General features: G+C 39.5%; 1 protein-coding gene across 2 annotated transcripts in view; it reads left to right on the top strand.

The window, feature by feature from the left end:
* Positions 1 to 18,506, top strand: part of UST (uronyl 2-sulfotransferase) — a 159,878-nt gene that overhangs the window by 60,031 nt on the left and 81,341 nt on the right. For both annotated transcript variants that reach the window (XM_071549353.1, XM_071549354.1), the window contains exon 3: positions 14,962 to 15,117. In XM_071549353.1, the coding sequence (XP_071405454.1) occupies positions 14,962 to 15,117 (156 nt within the window). The remainder of the gene's footprint in view (positions 1 to 14,961; positions 15,118 to 18,506) is intronic.

Raw genomic sequence — 18,506 nt, 5'->3', positions numbered from 1 at the left:
ACTTTTCTTTCCCATCATCATGGCACCTCACAACATTTCAGGTTAGGAAGGGCATCATGATGGCTTCTTCAGGATGAAAACAGTGGAAGCAGGCATGTAGGGTCTCATGGTTTGTTTTCTTTTGTTTTACACTGTGTTAGTTTATTTTCTAAAATGTGATTTGATACTATATTGTGCCAGTCTTTCCAGACAAGGCTATTGTAACTCCTTTTGAAATAGTACAGATACGCTCTATACAAGAGGACAGATTATTTCTTTTATGTGGCTTACTATGGATGCCAGTACAGCAGGTGAGAGTGAGTAGTTAAGATGGGGTGGATGTGAATAGTCACAATCTCTGGTGGTAGTCCTCACTCATCTCTGTTCAGCTAATCAAGAAATCATATCCTGAGCTGCCAGGCCTTGAGTTGAAATGCTCAGCAATGTGTGTGCATCAGTGTGGTGGAACAGTTGGCTTTTGGTCAGCAGAAGGAGGGTAATGTGGAAAGCAATTTGACTTAGTTATCAGTGAAAGCAAACCGTAATCTTAGTTTCTTCACCTTTGTGCTGTGAAGTTGGTGTGGAAATGAAATCTGTAATTTTCAGCTGGTATATGAGTATTTGTTACCCTCTTAAAGTTCAGACAACTGAGAGGGATGATGTACATTTTTTCTTCCTCTCAAAACAAATTACTCAGTTTTTTTGTCTACACAATTACAAACAGAAATAGATGTAGACAGAAGTGACAAAATCAGCCTCTTATGTTTATCATTACTAAATGAGATAGGAAGCAGGGATTCTAAGGCTAAGCAAATATTTCACACTTAAAATCTATTTAGTACACTCTGGTGCTTATGAAATATCTTTTTACTTATTTTATTTATTTTTGTACCAGCTGCTTCTCTTGTCCAAGAGTACAGTTATGTTTGTTGCTTCTCCACTGTTAACACTCAGCTTGGAAGAGTAAAGCAATGCTTATTCCAGATGTGTATTTTTCGTGCTTGCATTAGCATTCAGAATGGGCAGTACCAGTTGGACAGATTTATCCCACCCAGAAACTTTTCTGTTTACATTGTGAAAAAGTCTTTCACCTATCTAAAAATGTAATTTTGGGCTGTGTTAACACAGCCTCATCCAGCTGCAGGTCGGCTGTCTGTAGAAAGACCAGCTGATTAGATATCTACACAATTGATTGATTGGTTTTGCAGGTGCCCTTTGATTAGCTACTTACAATCAGGAAAATTTCTGGACTTTGTCTGTAATCATCCTCACGCCTGAAAGCTTGGTGAAAACGTCAGTGGAGTAACAGACTATAGCCTTGTATAAGTTACAAATATTTTGCTTTTTGAAATATTTGCTTGTGTTTTAGAAACATTGATAAATGATGAATCATTTAGATAGTCCCTTGGATAAGACTGCTTATTCATGAGTGGGGCTTTTTTATGTTTTGTTTTTCATTCTTCTAATCAAAACATGGGTGGGGATTGGTAAGAAGGGCAGATAATTCCTGGTATTTGCTTAGGGTCATGTTTGGAACAAAGATCCTCTTGCTTTGTAACTCATGTATTGCATTATTGGCTACGTGGAGTTATTTACCCTCTTACAGCTTCATCTCTGAACTGTGAACTCTGCAGGTGTGAGTGGAACTAATAATAAATTCACTGCAATTGTCATTATCTTTCAAATCGCCTCTATTCATATGACTAGATAACTGTCTACATTTAAACTAATACATGATTAAGGTCTATGCATTCTTTAACTAAACATATAATAATGTGTCAGAACAAAGTAATCCTGAATCCAACATTTAAAATATTTCATTACAAAATGCCTAAAAACTCGAAGTGGAGATAATGAACAACCATGCAATGCCTGGCATTGAAATGACTGGTAGCTACTATGGGCAGTGTGTAGTTAGCTGTAGTGGAAGGCCACCAACAGATACGCACTGGACCGTAGCTGTTCTGCAGAGTACATTCCAGTCTTTTGTTGGAAATAGTATTAGTTTTGGCTTTTTGTCATGGCTGGGTGCCAAAGCTTTGGATATTTTAAAATAATGTGTGGCGTTTTTTTCCTAGTGGAAGAAATGAAAATAACACTTGTTCTCAGAATAAGGAATTAGCATCATCAGGTTTCAGGAGATCAGGGTACTAGTCTGGTTTTTTTTCAAATAAAGGTGGTAGTAGCAATTTTCTTAGTGCAAACAGTGAAGGAAGGCTTTACTCACTTCTGTACATGGACATTGCTGGTGTAGTTTTGGTTCTCCCTTCTCAGGTGTTCCCCCAGTAAAGGTTTACTTGACTTAAAGATTAACAGTGGTTGCCCATGCCAGTGGTCTTGACTTGAAGAAATTAATTGAATTTACTACTAATGAAAATCAGAGTAGGATAATGAGAAGTAATACAAATCTTAAAAACACCTGTCCCCCATCCCCTTCCTCCTTCCAAGCTTAACTTTATTCCGTCGAGCAGCACAGGGAGATGGGGAATGGGAGTTACAGTCAGTTCATCACAGGTTGTTTCTGCTGCTACTTCCTCCTCAGAAGAGGAGTCCTTCCCCCGCTCCTGAAAGGAGTCCCTCCTATGGGAAAGAGTTCTCTATGAACTTCTCTAGTGTGAGTCCTTGCCACAGGCTACGATTCTTTGTGAACTGCTTGAGTGTGGATCCCTTCCATGGGGTGCAGTCCTTCAGGAACAGACTGATCCAGCCACTGTGGGTCCCCTATGAGGTCACCAAGTTCTACCAGGAAACCTGCTCTAGTGTGGGTTCTTCTCTCCACAAACCAGCATGTCCTGCCAGGAGCCTGCTTCAGCACAGGTTTCACATGCAGTCACAGCTTTCTTTTAGGCATCCACCTACTCCAGTGTGGGGTTTCTCCACAGGCTGCAGGTAAATCTGTGCTCCACTGTGGACCTCCATGGACTGCAAGGGCACGGCTGCCTCACCATGGTCTGCACCACATGTTGCAGGGGAGTCTCTGCTCTGGTGCCTGGAACGCCTCCTCCTCCTCCTTATTCACTGACTTGGGGGTCTGCAGAGCTGTTCCTCTCACATATTTTCAATCCTCTTTTCTCTGGTCACAATTACTTTTCCACAATAACTTTTTTTCCTTCTTAAATATATTATCATAGAGGCCTTACTACCTTTCCTGATTGGCTCAGCATTGGAGCTGCCTTGGAAACAGCTGCCATTGACTCTGTCAGATGGGGGGAAGCTTCTGGCAACTTCTCAGAGAAGCAACCCCTGTAGTCCTTTTTCCACTACCAGAACCTTGTCACACAAGCCCAGCACTAGCATAGCCCACTCTTCTTTGGTCCTTGGGCACCAAAGACTTCATGAGATTAACTAATTCTTGATTTCTGTGAGTTCTAAGACAGATCTCTGTGTGGTATTCTGCAGGTAGAGGCAACCCCCAGTTGCCCTAGCACACTCCTGGTGTTGCTGGTGTTAGTATGTGACAGATAAAAAAAGAATATAGTTGAGCTAAACAATCTTCTACACCGTCAGTGAAAATTGACTCTTCTTTCCTAGTTCAGATCTCTATCCTACTACCTCCTGGCTTTTTTTTTTTAAATAAGCATCTGAAAACACAAATTTAAGAGATCATTTGTTTATCCTTTCTCTGTAGATTGGTGTCTATGTGAGGTCTATAGAGGATTGGTTTTTAGAACACCTGTGAAATTGATGTTAATTAGTGACTGATGGAGTCACTTGATGTATTTCATGTCTGAGCACTTCAGTGAATAATGCAGGTGTATTTTGTTCCGGAATATGTGCTAGCAGCTTCCTTATCAAATCTTCCCCAGGTTTTTTCATTCTGTCCAAGAAGATGGTGAAACTGGCCTTTTCAGAAAAATGATGTGAAGTATTTTAATAAGAATACTAAAATAACAGGCAGGAGCTGTGCGTTTTTCTTTTAGTTTAGGTATTTTTGTTTAGGATTTGGGTTTTTTTTTAAGTGGATACTTCCCATTTCATTGGACTTTTGTTTTAGTTCCAGCCATCTTTCATGAGAACATAGTTTTAAGCCTTCAGCCCTCTACAGTCTTAAGTGATTGATTTTTTTTTTAAGGGATGAAGTGTTCGATTTAAATCAAAAAAACAAACAAAAAACAGTCAAAAATCGCTACCCAAAACACTAAAAAGCAAGCAAGGTTAGTTTCCTTTTAAGTACTTGCCTGCTAGGGATTTTAAGGCATGAATTAAACAGTGTGTGTGGTTTTGATAGAGCAGAAATTCTCCATTTAGCTTTTCTTAAAATATTGGTGGATAATCTTTGAAGCAGTCCATCCAGAGCAAGGTGGGAAAGATTCCAGTAATTTAAAAAATCTCCATCGTGCTTGTAAAACAAAGGGTTAAGATGACCATGCAGTGTGCAAATTTTCAGTTAGCAAAAATTGTCGGAGTTTAGAAACACTGAAATACAATAAGTAACTTCCTGTGGTTACCAGACTTAGTACCTGGCTGATAAAATATTGAGAGAATTCATGAAGTGCCTGAACCACAGAGATCCCCCTTATAATTTGATGCACTGTTTCACAGTATAACTGAGCTTTTGAGCCTAGTACAGTCAATAAAGTAGTATTTATAAAGAACCCATAAAATATTTCTCCACTTCCCGACGTTTATTAGAAGCAGTGTGTCATGGCTTAAGCCCAACCAGCAACCAAGTACCACACAGCCGCTCACTCATGTCCCCACCAGCAGGGTCAGGGAGAGAACTGGAAGAGCTGGATAACTCATGGGTTGAGTTAAAGACAGGTTAATAGGGAAATCAAAAGCTGCACACACAAGCAAAGAAAAAAAAAAAGAATTAATTCACTGCTTCCCGTGGGCAGGCAGGTGTTAAGTCACCTCCAGGAGAGCAGGGCCTATCACACCTAATGGTGACTTGGGAGGACAAATGCCATCACTCCAAATGTTACCCTCCTTCTTCCTTCTTCCCTCCAGCTTTATATACTGAGCATGATGCCATATGCTATGGAATATTCCATGTGTCATTTGGGGTCAGCTGTCCTGGCTGCGTCTTCTCCCAACCTCCCATTCACCCTCAGCCCTCTTGTCAGCGTGGCAGTACGAGAAGCAGAAAAGGCCTTGGCTCTGTGTGAGCTCCGCTCAGTAATAACAAACACATCACTATATTATCAATCCTGTGTTCAACACAAATCCAAAACACAGCCCCATACTATCCACTGTGAAGAAAATTAACTCTACCCCAGCCAAAACCAGCACGTAGTGTAAAATAGTTGTAGAAATATTTGGAATAATTATTTTGTGTTCTTTTAAATCTTATTTTCCTTTTTTGTAAATGGCAGTATCTCAAGGGAAAAAAAATCTTATTTTTCCAGAAGATTTTCCCATTGTCTGTTATTCATAATCATTTGTAATCCTTCTGAAGCTACAGGGAGTGAATGGTATTATTCAGATCAATCCAAAAGCTAGAATTGAATATGTACTACAGCACTGATCTATTTGTTTTGTTCCTATTAGTTTATTGCTCAAGAATATTAGGGACAAAAAATCATTTTAGTCTGTGATTTAGAAAAAGAGAGAAAATTATTTCTTACTTTTTAATACATCTTCAGTTTATAGTATATCAGAAACCTGTTGACATGGAGAGGCTGACTGATAGTAAAGGGACAGTATAAAAGAGACTTGGGAAATTAAAGCCAGATTGCCTGTCACAAGAAGATAAATATGTAAGGGATACTGTGCATGCTGATGTCCTGCAAAAATTTAAACAGTAGTGAACTGGCTTTTTTTTATATTAAGCCTGACATTTTCAGCCTCTCGATTTTGAAAGACTTTGAGACAACAGGAATGCAGGTTTTGTGAATTACAATAGCCTGCAGTTTTCATCCATCTAATTTCTAAGATGCTTGGAAAGTATTTTGTCTTTAGGTTGGTACTTTGTCAGAGTGTGTGCATAGTTAAAGGTAAATTTTGCTTGCCTCTGGCATTCATACAGCAGCCTACCCACTGTTACAAAAAATAGATTCTAATATTACCAACTTTGCAATCTGTAGGGTTTGTCTTATCTAAAAAGCTACTCAATGCATAGAATTCCCATCACTGAAGGTAGCAAAGCTCTGTGCTTTCACTGAAATTTGTTAGAACATAATCCATTTTGAGTTGATCTTTGTTAACCTGCAGCTAATCTATGCAGATCATTTCACAGTCTATGAATATCTCTTACAGATTACACTTTTAAATTTCCAACTGTCCTTCTTCTTCCTGTTCTTTCCATGATAGGAAAGTATTCATAAACTAGCACAGCACAGGAGGAAGTTGTGGCTACTCAATCATGAGCACCTTCATTATCTTTTTATTATGAAGTGCAGGATTATAATACTGAAGTCCAATTACAACTGGGTCTGGATGACCTAAACCATTAGTGGAAAAATAAAAATCTGCCATTCTGCACAGGGATAGCACAACAGGAATGGTATCTTTTGAAACTGAGAAATTGATTTGGTTAATCTTGCTAAGCCTTGTGACTGAGTTCAGTAACACTCATGGTTTCATCAAGAGTCTTTTATTTGTTGATGGCATTCTTAAATCCTGAATGAAGAGTTTTTTCTAGGTATGATGTTTGAAGGAAAAAATCAAATCTGTTCCTTGGGATGCTATGAAGACTTGCAAAACTGAAAAACCAACCAACAACCAATTCTAGTATTACTTTGAAAGCCTCATGATTTTGAAGGTGAACTGGTAGATCCTGGCAATCTTCTACTCATCAGGCTTCATAAAAGTATGTTTGGTTCAGGAAGCAGTAAATAGCAGTGAAGTACTCTAATAAGGGCCATGAGCTTGAATCAAAAATGTGATTGTGGACATGCCCACGCATGGTCAAAAGTAGAGTCAAAACATCAGGCAAAGAGAATGGGGTGTTGTGACTGGGCTGAAGGGATCTGTGTGAGAGCAGTGGTGAAGGAAGAATTCAGACAAGTAATGCAAGGGCAAGGCAGTGTGGTTACATGAAAAGGTAATTCTCAGGACAGCACTCGCAGAACTCACTTGTCCTGGGGGAGTGTGGAGGCCTTTGTGGCTGGCACTGCTGGGGATTTTGAGTAGATACAGGGAGAATCTCCTTCCACTGAAATGGAAAGGAGTCATGCCTTGGTCAGCAGGAATGAGGTTTGCTTTACCTGAACATGTCAGATTACTAATTTCAAATTGCAGAAAAGTGAAATGGGAGCACTTGATACTGGACCTCCTCTGTTACTGCCTCTTACATAAGTCATCTCCAACACCATAGAATCCACTTGTGACTAAAGATATGGATCATGGTCTATGAGGGAAGGTATTCTGAGTATTTGAGTAATTTTTAGAGGACACAGTGATTTCTGCTCTCTTCTGGGTCTGCTGAAAGATTTGGCCCGCAGCATGTTGTCCTTCCTGTAGGTGTTTCTTCGTGGTGTTCCTTCCATGTGGTAACACTTTGTCATGAACTTGATTTGAGTTTATTACCTGCAGGAGCTGTGATGGAAATGCAGTCCCTTCAGTTCCTCCAAGCATGCAGAGTGAGAGCCCCTCAGAGCCAGCTCATCAGTAACAAGCATGTGGGTTACAGTCCAGCGGAGCTGGCCTGCTTTACAAATTAAGGTCCAGTTATGCCTTTAAAAAGCCCTTTATTTCACACTGCGATTGACTTACAAAGTGTCTACTCAAAATGCAGTAGAAAAGACAAGCATGCTGGAGAGATTAAAATAAAATGTGGAGCTACTGAAAGAGGGTCTTAAGCAAGAGCAGGAGGGCAAACTGAAATGCAGCATGACAGATCCTTGGCGATGGGGAACCCATGAGTTGCTGCACTAGCTGCAGCCAAATAGTCAACCACAATGCATACAAAAGGGTTAAACATTAACATGAAGAAAGACAAGTGCATACAGAGAAATAAATTATTCACCACATTCAAATCCAATATTATTAGTTCCCAGGGTGAATTCATAAATATTGCATTGGAAGGATAGAGACTATGTAAGGTAGTGACATTACTTAAGGGAACACCAGTGCTGTGAAGTATCATAAAAACTTTTAGAAGCAGGCTTAGATACTTAATTTTTCTTGTTTTGCAAGTATCCAATATAAACAGGTGGGTTGGATGTGATAGGATTTACTACTTAAACAGAGAACAACTGTGCCAATGTGTTCTGAGCACATCACAAAATGTACAAAACCCTGGGCTCAGGAGGAAAACCAGCAGTTTTAAACTTTGCAGTTCCAAGATACATATAGCGTGAGGCTGCTCTTGTGTTAAAACCAATTTTACACAAATTCTACAGCTTACGGGTTTTCTGATATTACATGGAAAACCTTCTAGTGGGAAAATGCAGTAATTAATGTGACACTAAAATTCTTAACCTACCTAAACTCATGCTAGTTCCCTCAATCAATACCAGTATCAGTGACCCCCATCCTTACATAATTTATCTCCTTTATCTTCTTATGAGGTAAAGGTACATACCAGAAAGATAACTTTCACAATGTGATTAACTTGAGAAGTAAGAAATAAATATGCTGCTTTTCTTAAGAAAATGAGTGTCTTCCAGTTCTTTTTTTGTTGTAATCTGTATGCACTCATGTAGGGTAAAGAAGAAAAAGAGTGATAGCTCTATGTTACACACGCCTCTCTATACTAGTGGCAGTCCCGTATGCTTCACTTCTTCTAAATTCCATCCTGAGATGTATTAAAAGGAGATATCTGCAAGACATGAATGATAACTATTCAAATCTCATTGGCACCAGGGAGACAAGGTACAGCACAATGTCTAATTTTGGTCCCAAAAGAGGTGAACAAGTTGCAAACTGCAGAGGAAAGCAAGAATAATTAAGAACAGGTTGAAAAGCATGCTATGTCAAGAAAGGGCGAAAGGAAAAGATTTGGTTAGTCTAGAAGTGATGGTTGTACTCCATCCCCAACCAATTATCCGTTTGGTAGGGTAATTCCCTCTCACCTGCTTCATTCCTGAGAGGAGCCAGAGCTGAGATGCCAGTGCTTAAGTACAGCGAGTGTCGCTGAGTGATGAAAGCCAGGAGTCCCACTCACACCTCCAGAAGCTGCCTAACATCAGTGAGCACATGAAACAGCTGAGTGATCAGAGCATCTGCTCTCTACCAACCTGGTTGACTCTTTGTATATGTGTGCTGAGTTTGAATGTTGCTGTAACTTCACATACGTGACATAAACTTGGCTCTGCACTCCCTGTGGTGGAGAGTCTTGTGCAGCAGATTGCAGGAGCAGAGGTTTTGTTCTGCTGCAAGCTGCTGTTGTAGGCAAGTAAATCAGGTGTAAGGTATAAAAAAAGCAAGCCCAAATGTGTTGATAGGATGCAGCCAAAGCTTTGAAAACTGCATCTTTGGCCTTTTCTTTATAATTTCCTGAGTTGTTGTGATATTATTGTAGTTTCTATAGCCATAGTATCTTGTAATGTGAGACTTAGTGGGGAAACTTTACTACGCTTTGAACTGAGCTTTTTTTAGATTTTTAAGTGTGCAGGGCTTCTTCACAGCAAAATTACTGGAAGTTTTGATTTTGGCTGTACAGATCTGTTTTGTGGGACATATCAGGGACCATAAGCTTTGGCAGACACTTCATAGTAATGCTTTCCTTTAGTCCTAATAAATTTGAGTATTGTCTACAACCAAGTTTCCTTTTGCTGCTTGCGCTCCATGCTTATGTTTTCAATTTATTTTGGTACTTAGAGATGTTGAATTGTTAGAGAACACATTTTAACTTAGTCTTCCAAATATGCCATCTGTCCAACAGATGAAATGCATTGTTTGTGGCAGGGGGGAAGTGGAGGGAAGTCATCCTTTTTCAATTAAATTAGTTGCTTAATGAAAATGCAACAGAAGAATCTTTTGTTTCTCCGTTTGCTTTATTTTCAATGCTCCACTGAACTATATGGGATTTAAACTTTGAAAACAAACAAATTTCACCCTTACCTTTTCTTGTAGTTTCTAGTGTATTTTCAGTGACTCATAGAGAAGACCATGCTGTCTGGTCTGCTATAAAGTTGGTTAATTCCAAAAGCTTGTCTTTGTCTAGCATCACTACATGCTCCAGGTGAATCTTGACATAACTGGATCTGTGTGGTTTAGCTGAGAAAGAAGAGGCTAGCTAGTAATTTATTTGGTTGTTCAGTCATGTTTTATGCTGTCATATTTTTCTGTTAGCAATTCTTCATTGCAATTGCTTTAAAAGTGAGTAAGTTGATACTTGTTTGGAATGAGATTTTGTGCAGCAATTCCTGAACCTGCGTATGGAATAGGTTACCTCCTAGTAGCCTTTCAGTTTGTCTTTAAATAGACCATGGCAGGCTTGTGACAAACCTCAGTTAAAAAGAGGTATCCAATGTATCAAGGAAGCTCTCAAAGCTGATGACTGACCTTTCTGTCCTGTCTTCATGAAACCCACAATATGCAAACAGGTATTCTCTGGAATATTCTCTGGTAAAAGGTGAGCTAAAGATGAAATGCATGGTGGGTAACAGAATTCTGGAGTTTTAGTACAGCAAGTTATGGAAGAAATTTTTCAGGCAGCAGGCAAGACTGTAATCCTTGGGGTCACTGGAGGAAAAGGAGATATACTAGAGAGAAATAGACTGCTGACAGCTCTCAGTTTTGTAGGTACCTAATGAATATCATTCCCCAATACTGCCCTGGTGAGTCACACAGGCCATTGCTTTGGCCCATTAACCATTTTTTAAAAGTCATATGATTCTGTCTCAGTTGAACAGGAAAAAAATAAAGAGGTTGCACTGGAACCAGTGTGCTATATAAAGATGTGTGCCATCAGCAAATGTTTAATTGTTTTCGCAATCTTACCAGTTTTGCCTATGTTGGTTGGCCTCATTCACCTGATAAACCTGGAGCACTGTCTGACTACAGGGTAATGTCTGCTCAGAAAGGAGAAGACAGTTCTGGCATCCACTTCTGGTCCTTCTCATGGATAAGGACAGGGGTCACTAACTTCCAGAAGTTATGGAGATAATGGATTACTCTCTGGGAACACATCTTTCTGACATGAGTTATTAGTCTGGGCAAATTGTACCTGGACTGGGACATTTTTGGTGAATGAGCAAAATGACATTGGATTTGGCTCAGTATAAGTGGAATAATTTAGGCCTTTGGGTGGATCCCTGAATTGTTGACACTGCAAGTAATTGTCCAGCCAATTTTTTTTAAATGGTGCAAAGGTTTACCTGGAGACAAAGCCACCACTGAAGATGGAAGCTTGGGCTTTCCTCAGGCTATCTGTTAAATGGCTCCCTTCCTGAGACTGGCAGATATACAAAGCAGAGCTAGTTGACAATCATTGTCTGTCATACAAGTTTGTTTGGGATTAAATTTACTCTTTCTTCTTGATTTCATTCACAGTGATTCTTGACATCTTTAACTGTGGAACAAAAAAAAAAAAAGCAAACACCTTCTTAAACTGGCAAGTAAATTGTTGTATAATTTTCCAAACCCTTAAAGAGAACTCCTGTAATTATACTGTGGGTTTTACTTTTTTATGGCTCTAAGTGCTAATTCATATAACTCCAAAGTGAATTACATGTTTGAATTGCTTATTTTACCTCTCGGCTTTGATGTAGTGCTCAATAAAGTCACTCTGTAATTATTTTGAAGTTGTGTATATTGTTATACGAATATCATGTTGCTGTAGCATCACCTCAGCAGTTAGTCTACATGATACATTCTCTTATTATAAAATAAAATGTAATCCAATCAGCATTTTGTAAACTTCCAGCTACTGTTTTTCATCTTGCTTCTGCTAATTTAATATGAGCCTTCTTTTCAAGTGCCTCCTCTGTCACCATCTCTTGCACTGTCTGTTGTGAGTATTGTGAGGAGGGGCAAGAAAGTTCATATCTGAAGAAGTTTTCCATTTCTTGCATTTTTAGTTCTGTTTGATACAAACTCAGGTTTCTGGAAAAAGTATTACTTCTAAGAAAGACATTTTCTAAAATGCAGAAAGAAGATTTGCAGTATCCTCAGGGAACTGGTCACATTAAACAAATACTTGCCCATATATCGGTGTCCTGTGTGGCTTTCTGCACTTGGCACAGCCTCTTTGGGGCATTTAGGCATGTTAAGTGGATTGATGACGTAAACAGAGGAAATGTGAGCAGAGCTTCAGGTGTGTACCTCTAAAGCTCCCACATTCAGCAGTGTCACAAGTGAAGTTCTGATTTCCATTAATGATTGTTCTTCTGAAGTGATCTTTGAGCTGTAGCATTTATCTTGAATCTTGTGTGATTTGACTTAAGTGCATTCATCTGTTTACTGAATCAAGACATTGATATATTGGCCTCCTTTAAGCTAAATAGATGTCTGAAAATAATAGCCCTTTATTTCAGCTTTCTTTATTTGCAGTGAATATTTGCTATAGTTTCTTTTTGGGGGTTGTCATGGTTATTGTCTGTGTGCACAACAGAATTATGCTACCTAGGAAGGTGAGTTTCAGAAACAAATGTGAGAACTGGCTAAACTTTGTTGCTACTGTCAGTTTTCTAAGCCAATAAAGTTGTTTGCACTTAGAATGGAGACTTTACAAAGGCCTGCTTTAATTTTATTTCCTTTTTAAAGAACTATATTAGTAAGATTCACCCAAGGTTTCTGGATAACCAGGACAGGGATTTAATTAGAACTTGAGTATCATCTGGGTGCAGCAAAATTGTACCTGAATGAATTATCAATGAAGAAAAAATTTCACTCACTACAGTGAAAAGTCAACTCTGCTAGGAAAATCAAAGCAGTTAATCATTATCAAGCATTTTAAATATGTCCATAGCTCTACAAGCTCTCATAATTTATCTCATTTTTAGAATGCTTGACATACTGTTCCTGTTCCTTCACTGGAACTCATCAGGATCTACTTAGTATTTCTCTTGAAGGCTTTCACATACTTGCAGAGCCAAGTATGCCAAAGGTGTATGTCTGAGCAGAGGATAAATTTTCATTCCACAAGTTACAGTGCTGTTGTGTGGGTGGTGCAAATAAATAGTGATGCTCGTGTTTGTTGTGCTAAGAAATTAATCAAAAAGGGGACAATCCAGAACAGGGCTGTGTATACTTGTTCATTATGGTGTCCCTGGTGTGGTAATCAGAATAATAAAACACATTCAAATGTTAACTTTCAGACATTGTTAGCAGTAGTTTTGAAAAAGGTTCGCTACAGCTGTAACACAGAGATGTTAAATTCATCACCTAGGGAGTTCTGTAACAATTGAGGCTCGGATTTTGCTTCATAGGAAGTAAGCCTTATGAAGGAGATTTATAAGGAATAAGGGGGCTAGATTTCTCATAGAAAACACCATAAAAATGTTACAAAGTAGTCAGACTTGGTGCATTATGTGGATTGTATAAGTCTTAGGAGGCCCATGGTTGCTTGCTGAGTCAGCAGATGTGATATCTTGCAGCTTGGAAAGCTTAACTAAGGCCATGATCATCCAGTACCTACCCCTTCCCCAGGTAATTTGGAGAATGATGGCTTCCCCCTTTATGCTGCAGTAAAGGATATCCTAAACATTCCAACCAGTAACAATAGTAATGTTCATTTGGTCATGAAATGTAATATTGAGAGCAAAGTGCCTGTAAGTTCCTAATAAAGATAAGGGACTACAGAGCTTTGTTCTTTTTTTTTTTCAATTTCTAGTTAGCAGTCCTCTTAAAGTAGTCTAAAGTGTTGCCTGAGGAATCATTTGGCTTCCCTGCTGAAGATATATTACCTGTTTGTATACCCTGAGAAGTGCCATATGCCTCATCTGACTGCTTTTATGTCAGAAATCCTTCTGCTGGGAGAACGTGATTGCATCAACAACAGAAATAACTATAGATTGAGACACACCATCACTTTGGCCATTCCTTGCAGTGAACACATGTTGTCTGGAGCCTGGGTGCAGCCCCTCTGTCTTATTGTCTTATTCTGCCATTGTCTTATTAGAAAAATGATCTTTCCTTGAGTGCCATATATGCACCTCAGTGCATGAAACTGAGAGCTCCTGGCTGTTAGCCAATTTGAAGGCTTGACAACAGTTTCCTCTTGGCCCATACTACCAGATGCTGCTGCTATATGCTGTACACCAAATACTTGTCTAGTGTGATAGTGCGACTTAAGAATGCATTTTGCTGAAAAAATACCCCATGGACATCATACAGGAACAAAATAAGGCTGCCTCCAATGTACTTTGAGACAGTGAATTCTACTCAATTGTTCTGGGTTCCCAGGGAGCAGAGCATGGTGCAAGAGCTAGTGTGGCCTGGAGACCATTCTCAGTATCAGGTTGTATGTAGCTGCTCTGTTTTGAGGTTTAGTGACCATTACCTGTACGGAGGTGACCAGACTGCCAGTTGTCCTCAGGCCACCTGTAGCACTGGCGGTTTTTGTTCCGCAAGTCGATACCTAGTCAGTGGCATGATTTGTTCTCTGAATTTATTTGAAAGATGCCTGTTTATATTTGAAATTGAAAGAGTTGATTAATTTTAGCTATGTACAACTGGTAGTTGTTTGGATTTTTTTTCTTTTTAAGCTAAAGTTTTGCAATACCAGCATTCCTCTTGTATTATGTCAACTTCACTTTGAGTTGCCAAACTGTATTGCAAATTCACTGCTCTTCATTCTTTTTATGGGAGATGGTCAACTAAAGCTGACTATTTGCTTTGAGATTACAAACTGGGAGCTTAAACCCATTATCAGCAGTTGCATAGTGTTTCTGTACTGTTACATTTAACTGGATCATGAAGAGGAAATCTCATCTCTCCATCTCCCAAGCCACATTGTTTCTATTCTGAAGAGCTGCTGGCTTGTTAGAGGAAGTCAGTTCTTCTGACCTGAATGCTTCTGACCTGGGCAGGGCCCTAGGAATTCTACTCTTATGTGTCTGTTGGCTTAAGGTCAAAACATAGAGTGATTCAGAGGTATGTGGAAACAAAAATATCAATATACTGACTCCACTTTTTTCAATCTTTATTTAGGTACTCCCTTTCCCCAGTCAGGTGGTCTACAACAGAGTTGGAAAGTGTGGGAGTCGAACTGTGGTTTTGCTTTTGAGAATTTTATCAGAGAAACACGGATTCAATCTGGTTACATCTGACATTCATAACAAAACAAGACTGACCAAAAATGAACAGGTAAGTTACTCCTGCTCCTCTTAGATCCAGTTTTCTTATTATGTTTATGAAACTGAGAAGAAAAAGCACATGATAGCAGAAATCCTATTGAAAAGATGTATTACTGCTTTGACCTGAGTGATCATCCAGAATTCATCATTCTCTAAGTGACTTCATTTAATAGGAGAAATGGATGGTAGAGCCAAGAACAAGATGATGTGGATGCTAACCAGAAAACTAAGTTCCAGTGAGTCAGCTCTTGAATTTAGTCAGCACAGCAGTTAGACTACCATCAAGGCAAGAAAGGTTAGTACAAGTGAAGTTAAGTGCTATCAGCATCTGGGACACGTATTAATGTATCTGCAGGGCATAGCCATTCATTGTATACCCAGGACAGTTAATTCAGACCTAGCTTGGGTCTCCTTAAGCAGGGCAGGAGTAAATAATAGTAAATTATCTTTTTTGACAAGTTTCTTAATTCACTTTTAGTAAGCAGTAGCTTCAAAAAGTTGTTTCCCCAGGCCATGCTAACCCATGTTGCTATAATCAGACATACCCTTGATCCTATCTCAAATTCTTGCTTATCTGCCTTTTTCATGACATTACACAACCCTCAATACAGGAAGTGAAAATACCACATGATGCCTCTTTACCTAGGCAACTTTTTCATGTTCCCTTAAAGTTGTAGAAGGCATTACTTTTGTAGCTTTGATTCTATAAAAGATCCAGTTATTTAAATTTTCTTCTATTCAGACTAACCATGTGCCCTCTGTAAGTGTAGTGCAAAAACCCCTCAGACTCCAAAGGGTATGTACGTAGTCAGATGCCGCACACGTTGCCCACCACTGCTATTTTGAGCTGCTGATCAGGTAAAGGCTGCAATAGCTGCCTGTGGCACTCCCAGGAATAGCAGCCTGCAAGCCACAAAAGGATGATCAAAATACGGATGTGGGCCTGCCAGTGGCATTGTGCTGTGATTTGGGCTCATTTATTTGAAACCTGTTTATGAGCACAAGTTTCTTATTTTAGATGCAGCAGTTTATTCCAAATGAAAATTTAGGAGCTGATATTGCTCCTGCAAGTCCCACCTTCCTCCCCCTCAAGGTGTCTATTGCGGTCCTACCATCTGCCAGCTGACCTAATGCCACATGACACTGAAGTTCAGCCCAAGGTGGACACCAGCTGGCCAAGGCTGCCACACCAGCCCAAAGGTGGCTCTATGCACAGTTGTGTGTTAGATGCCAATAAAAGGCAGTGGGGAAGGACAGTGTCCCCTCACTGCCCCTGCTTCTGGCTGAGGGAAGTCTGAGCTGCAGCTGCTGCAGATTCCTTCTGTGTATCCTACTGGCAGCACCACAGAGCCTGGGATAGTTCACAAAATGGTCCCATCAGAAAGGAGTCAAACTCCTGTGCTACAGAGTCTGTCTTCTTAGGTTTTCTCCTGGGATATGGGATAGGGCATTTCTGTGGTATGACTGCTTTTGTGTTTTGGGTTGTTTGAGTTTTGTTTGCCTGTATCTTTCATCGCTTTTCATTACTGATTAGGAGATACATCACAAAACCCTTCAGGTGTTAATAATCACAAGATTTCACCCTCATCAGCTTCCTCCTTTCAGTTCTGTTCTGCCTTTCTCTAATAGATGGATTGTTCTTTGTTAAAACAGGACAAAATCACATCTTGGCAGTCTTCTGTGTTTAGTCCAGCATATGGAGATTCCAGAGAGGCCCAGACTTACTTTTTGCCTATACACTGACAGAGGATAACTATCTGCAGTACCTTTTGCATTCCCTAAGCTCTTGGCTTACTCGACAGTAAATGTGCTGAAAGTATTGCTATAGAGCTGATGATTTACTCTCTAGATGACCCTACTGTAACTTGAATCTCTTTATTTTCATTTATGGTTTATTTATGTAGTTACAGTAGGTTCATAATCTAGTGAATACTTTTACTGAAAAGTGCCTTTGATCACCAGGAAACACACCTGAAGACAGTAACTGCTCTGTTGTTCAGGGCATTTTTAGTTGTCTTCTCAATTTTTAAGAGCAGAATATAAAAATAAGATAAATTACTTTTTTCACCTTTACTGTGGTGTACCAAAGAGGAAGTTGAAAGAATGGATGTTTTCCAGCTCCAGGCATTGGAACAAGAAAAAAGAGAGCTGGGCTGAGCTATAGGCTTCCAGCATGAGCATGAGCTTCTCGCTTGAGATCATAAGTCTCTCTTCCTTCTGTCATTTGTTGGTCCTGTGTTTGGTTAAAGCCCTGATCCAGCCAAGACTTTTCTGTAAATATTTAGCTTATGCAGTCTGCTGTTGTTAAATAAAGTTAAGCATGTAGGTGTTTTAATGACTGTGGGGATTGCACATAACTCGAATCCATATTCTCGTTGCCTTTTCCAGTCTGCTTCTTAAGAAGAAATTTTCCCAAATTATGTGTGTCTGCTGGCAATTAGAGGTGCAGCCTTTGAACATCTGTGGGCATAAGTTAATATGTGCCTTACCATTTGCTATAATACTTCCACATAAATTAAATACAGAAAGTAATATGTAGTATTAAAGTTAATCTAATTGATGTGGCTTTAAAATTCCATATGAACTGCTGCAAAATGAAATCTTCCCCTTCCCTGACTTTGTCCCCCAATCCCATTTTCTTGTGTTCAGGGAAGTAAGAATGAGTATGCTTGCAGGTATACAAATACCAGTCACATAAGGAGTAACTGGTAGTTCATCCTCATGTTGTTTCCTTCTACCCACCCATCATTATGGCTGTGCAGCCAACTTAATATGTAATTCCAGTCTAACACACCAAAAATTCATCCCTAATTTTTCTTAAATGCTTTTCAAGATAGTAAATTGGTCATACCAGTTTGGGGAGGTGAAGAAATTCTTGAAACCATTCCAAACTTTTGAGAGCTGAAAATGAAGATCTAGTCTCATTCTTGAGAGCTGGGAGTTTTTTTATGGAAATGAGTACAGAGATGAAAGTGATATACCAAAATTCCTGTAGATACTTGTGCTTTCTGAGCCCTACATGCCTTCAGTAGGGACTGAAAGTGGTGGAAGAAGGTAAAGAACTCAGAAGAAAGACAGATGTAGAGAAATTTGTTTGTCTGATTTGTGTCAGTATTAGTGAAGATCACAATGCGATCCAGTAGACCTCACTTTGAAAATCCCAGTTGCCTCACCATTTTTACACAATTTGACCTCAAATTCTCCCAGTGAAATACAGTATCTTAAAAAAGTAGTAACATTTTGGCTGTTGTCCGGGTGGGTTTTTTATCTGATTTTCTTTTTGTCCCCAATGGAATTTCTTTACTGCAAATCTCAAACAAACCAGGACTGCTCTGAGCAGTCAGCACAGGGGCTGGCTGTTCCCAGAAGAGAGAAAGTTGTCCTCCCTCGAAGGCTGGA

Source organism: Pithys albifrons, chromosome 2, assembly GCF_047495875.1.
Source record: "Pithys albifrons albifrons isolate INPA30051 chromosome 2, PitAlb_v1, whole genome shotgun sequence".
Taxonomy (NCBI): domain Eukaryota; kingdom Metazoa; phylum Chordata; class Aves; order Passeriformes; family Thamnophilidae; genus Pithys; species Pithys albifrons.
Note: the sequence above shows the minus strand (reverse complement) of the source record. Positions and strands in the feature narration are given on the sequence as shown.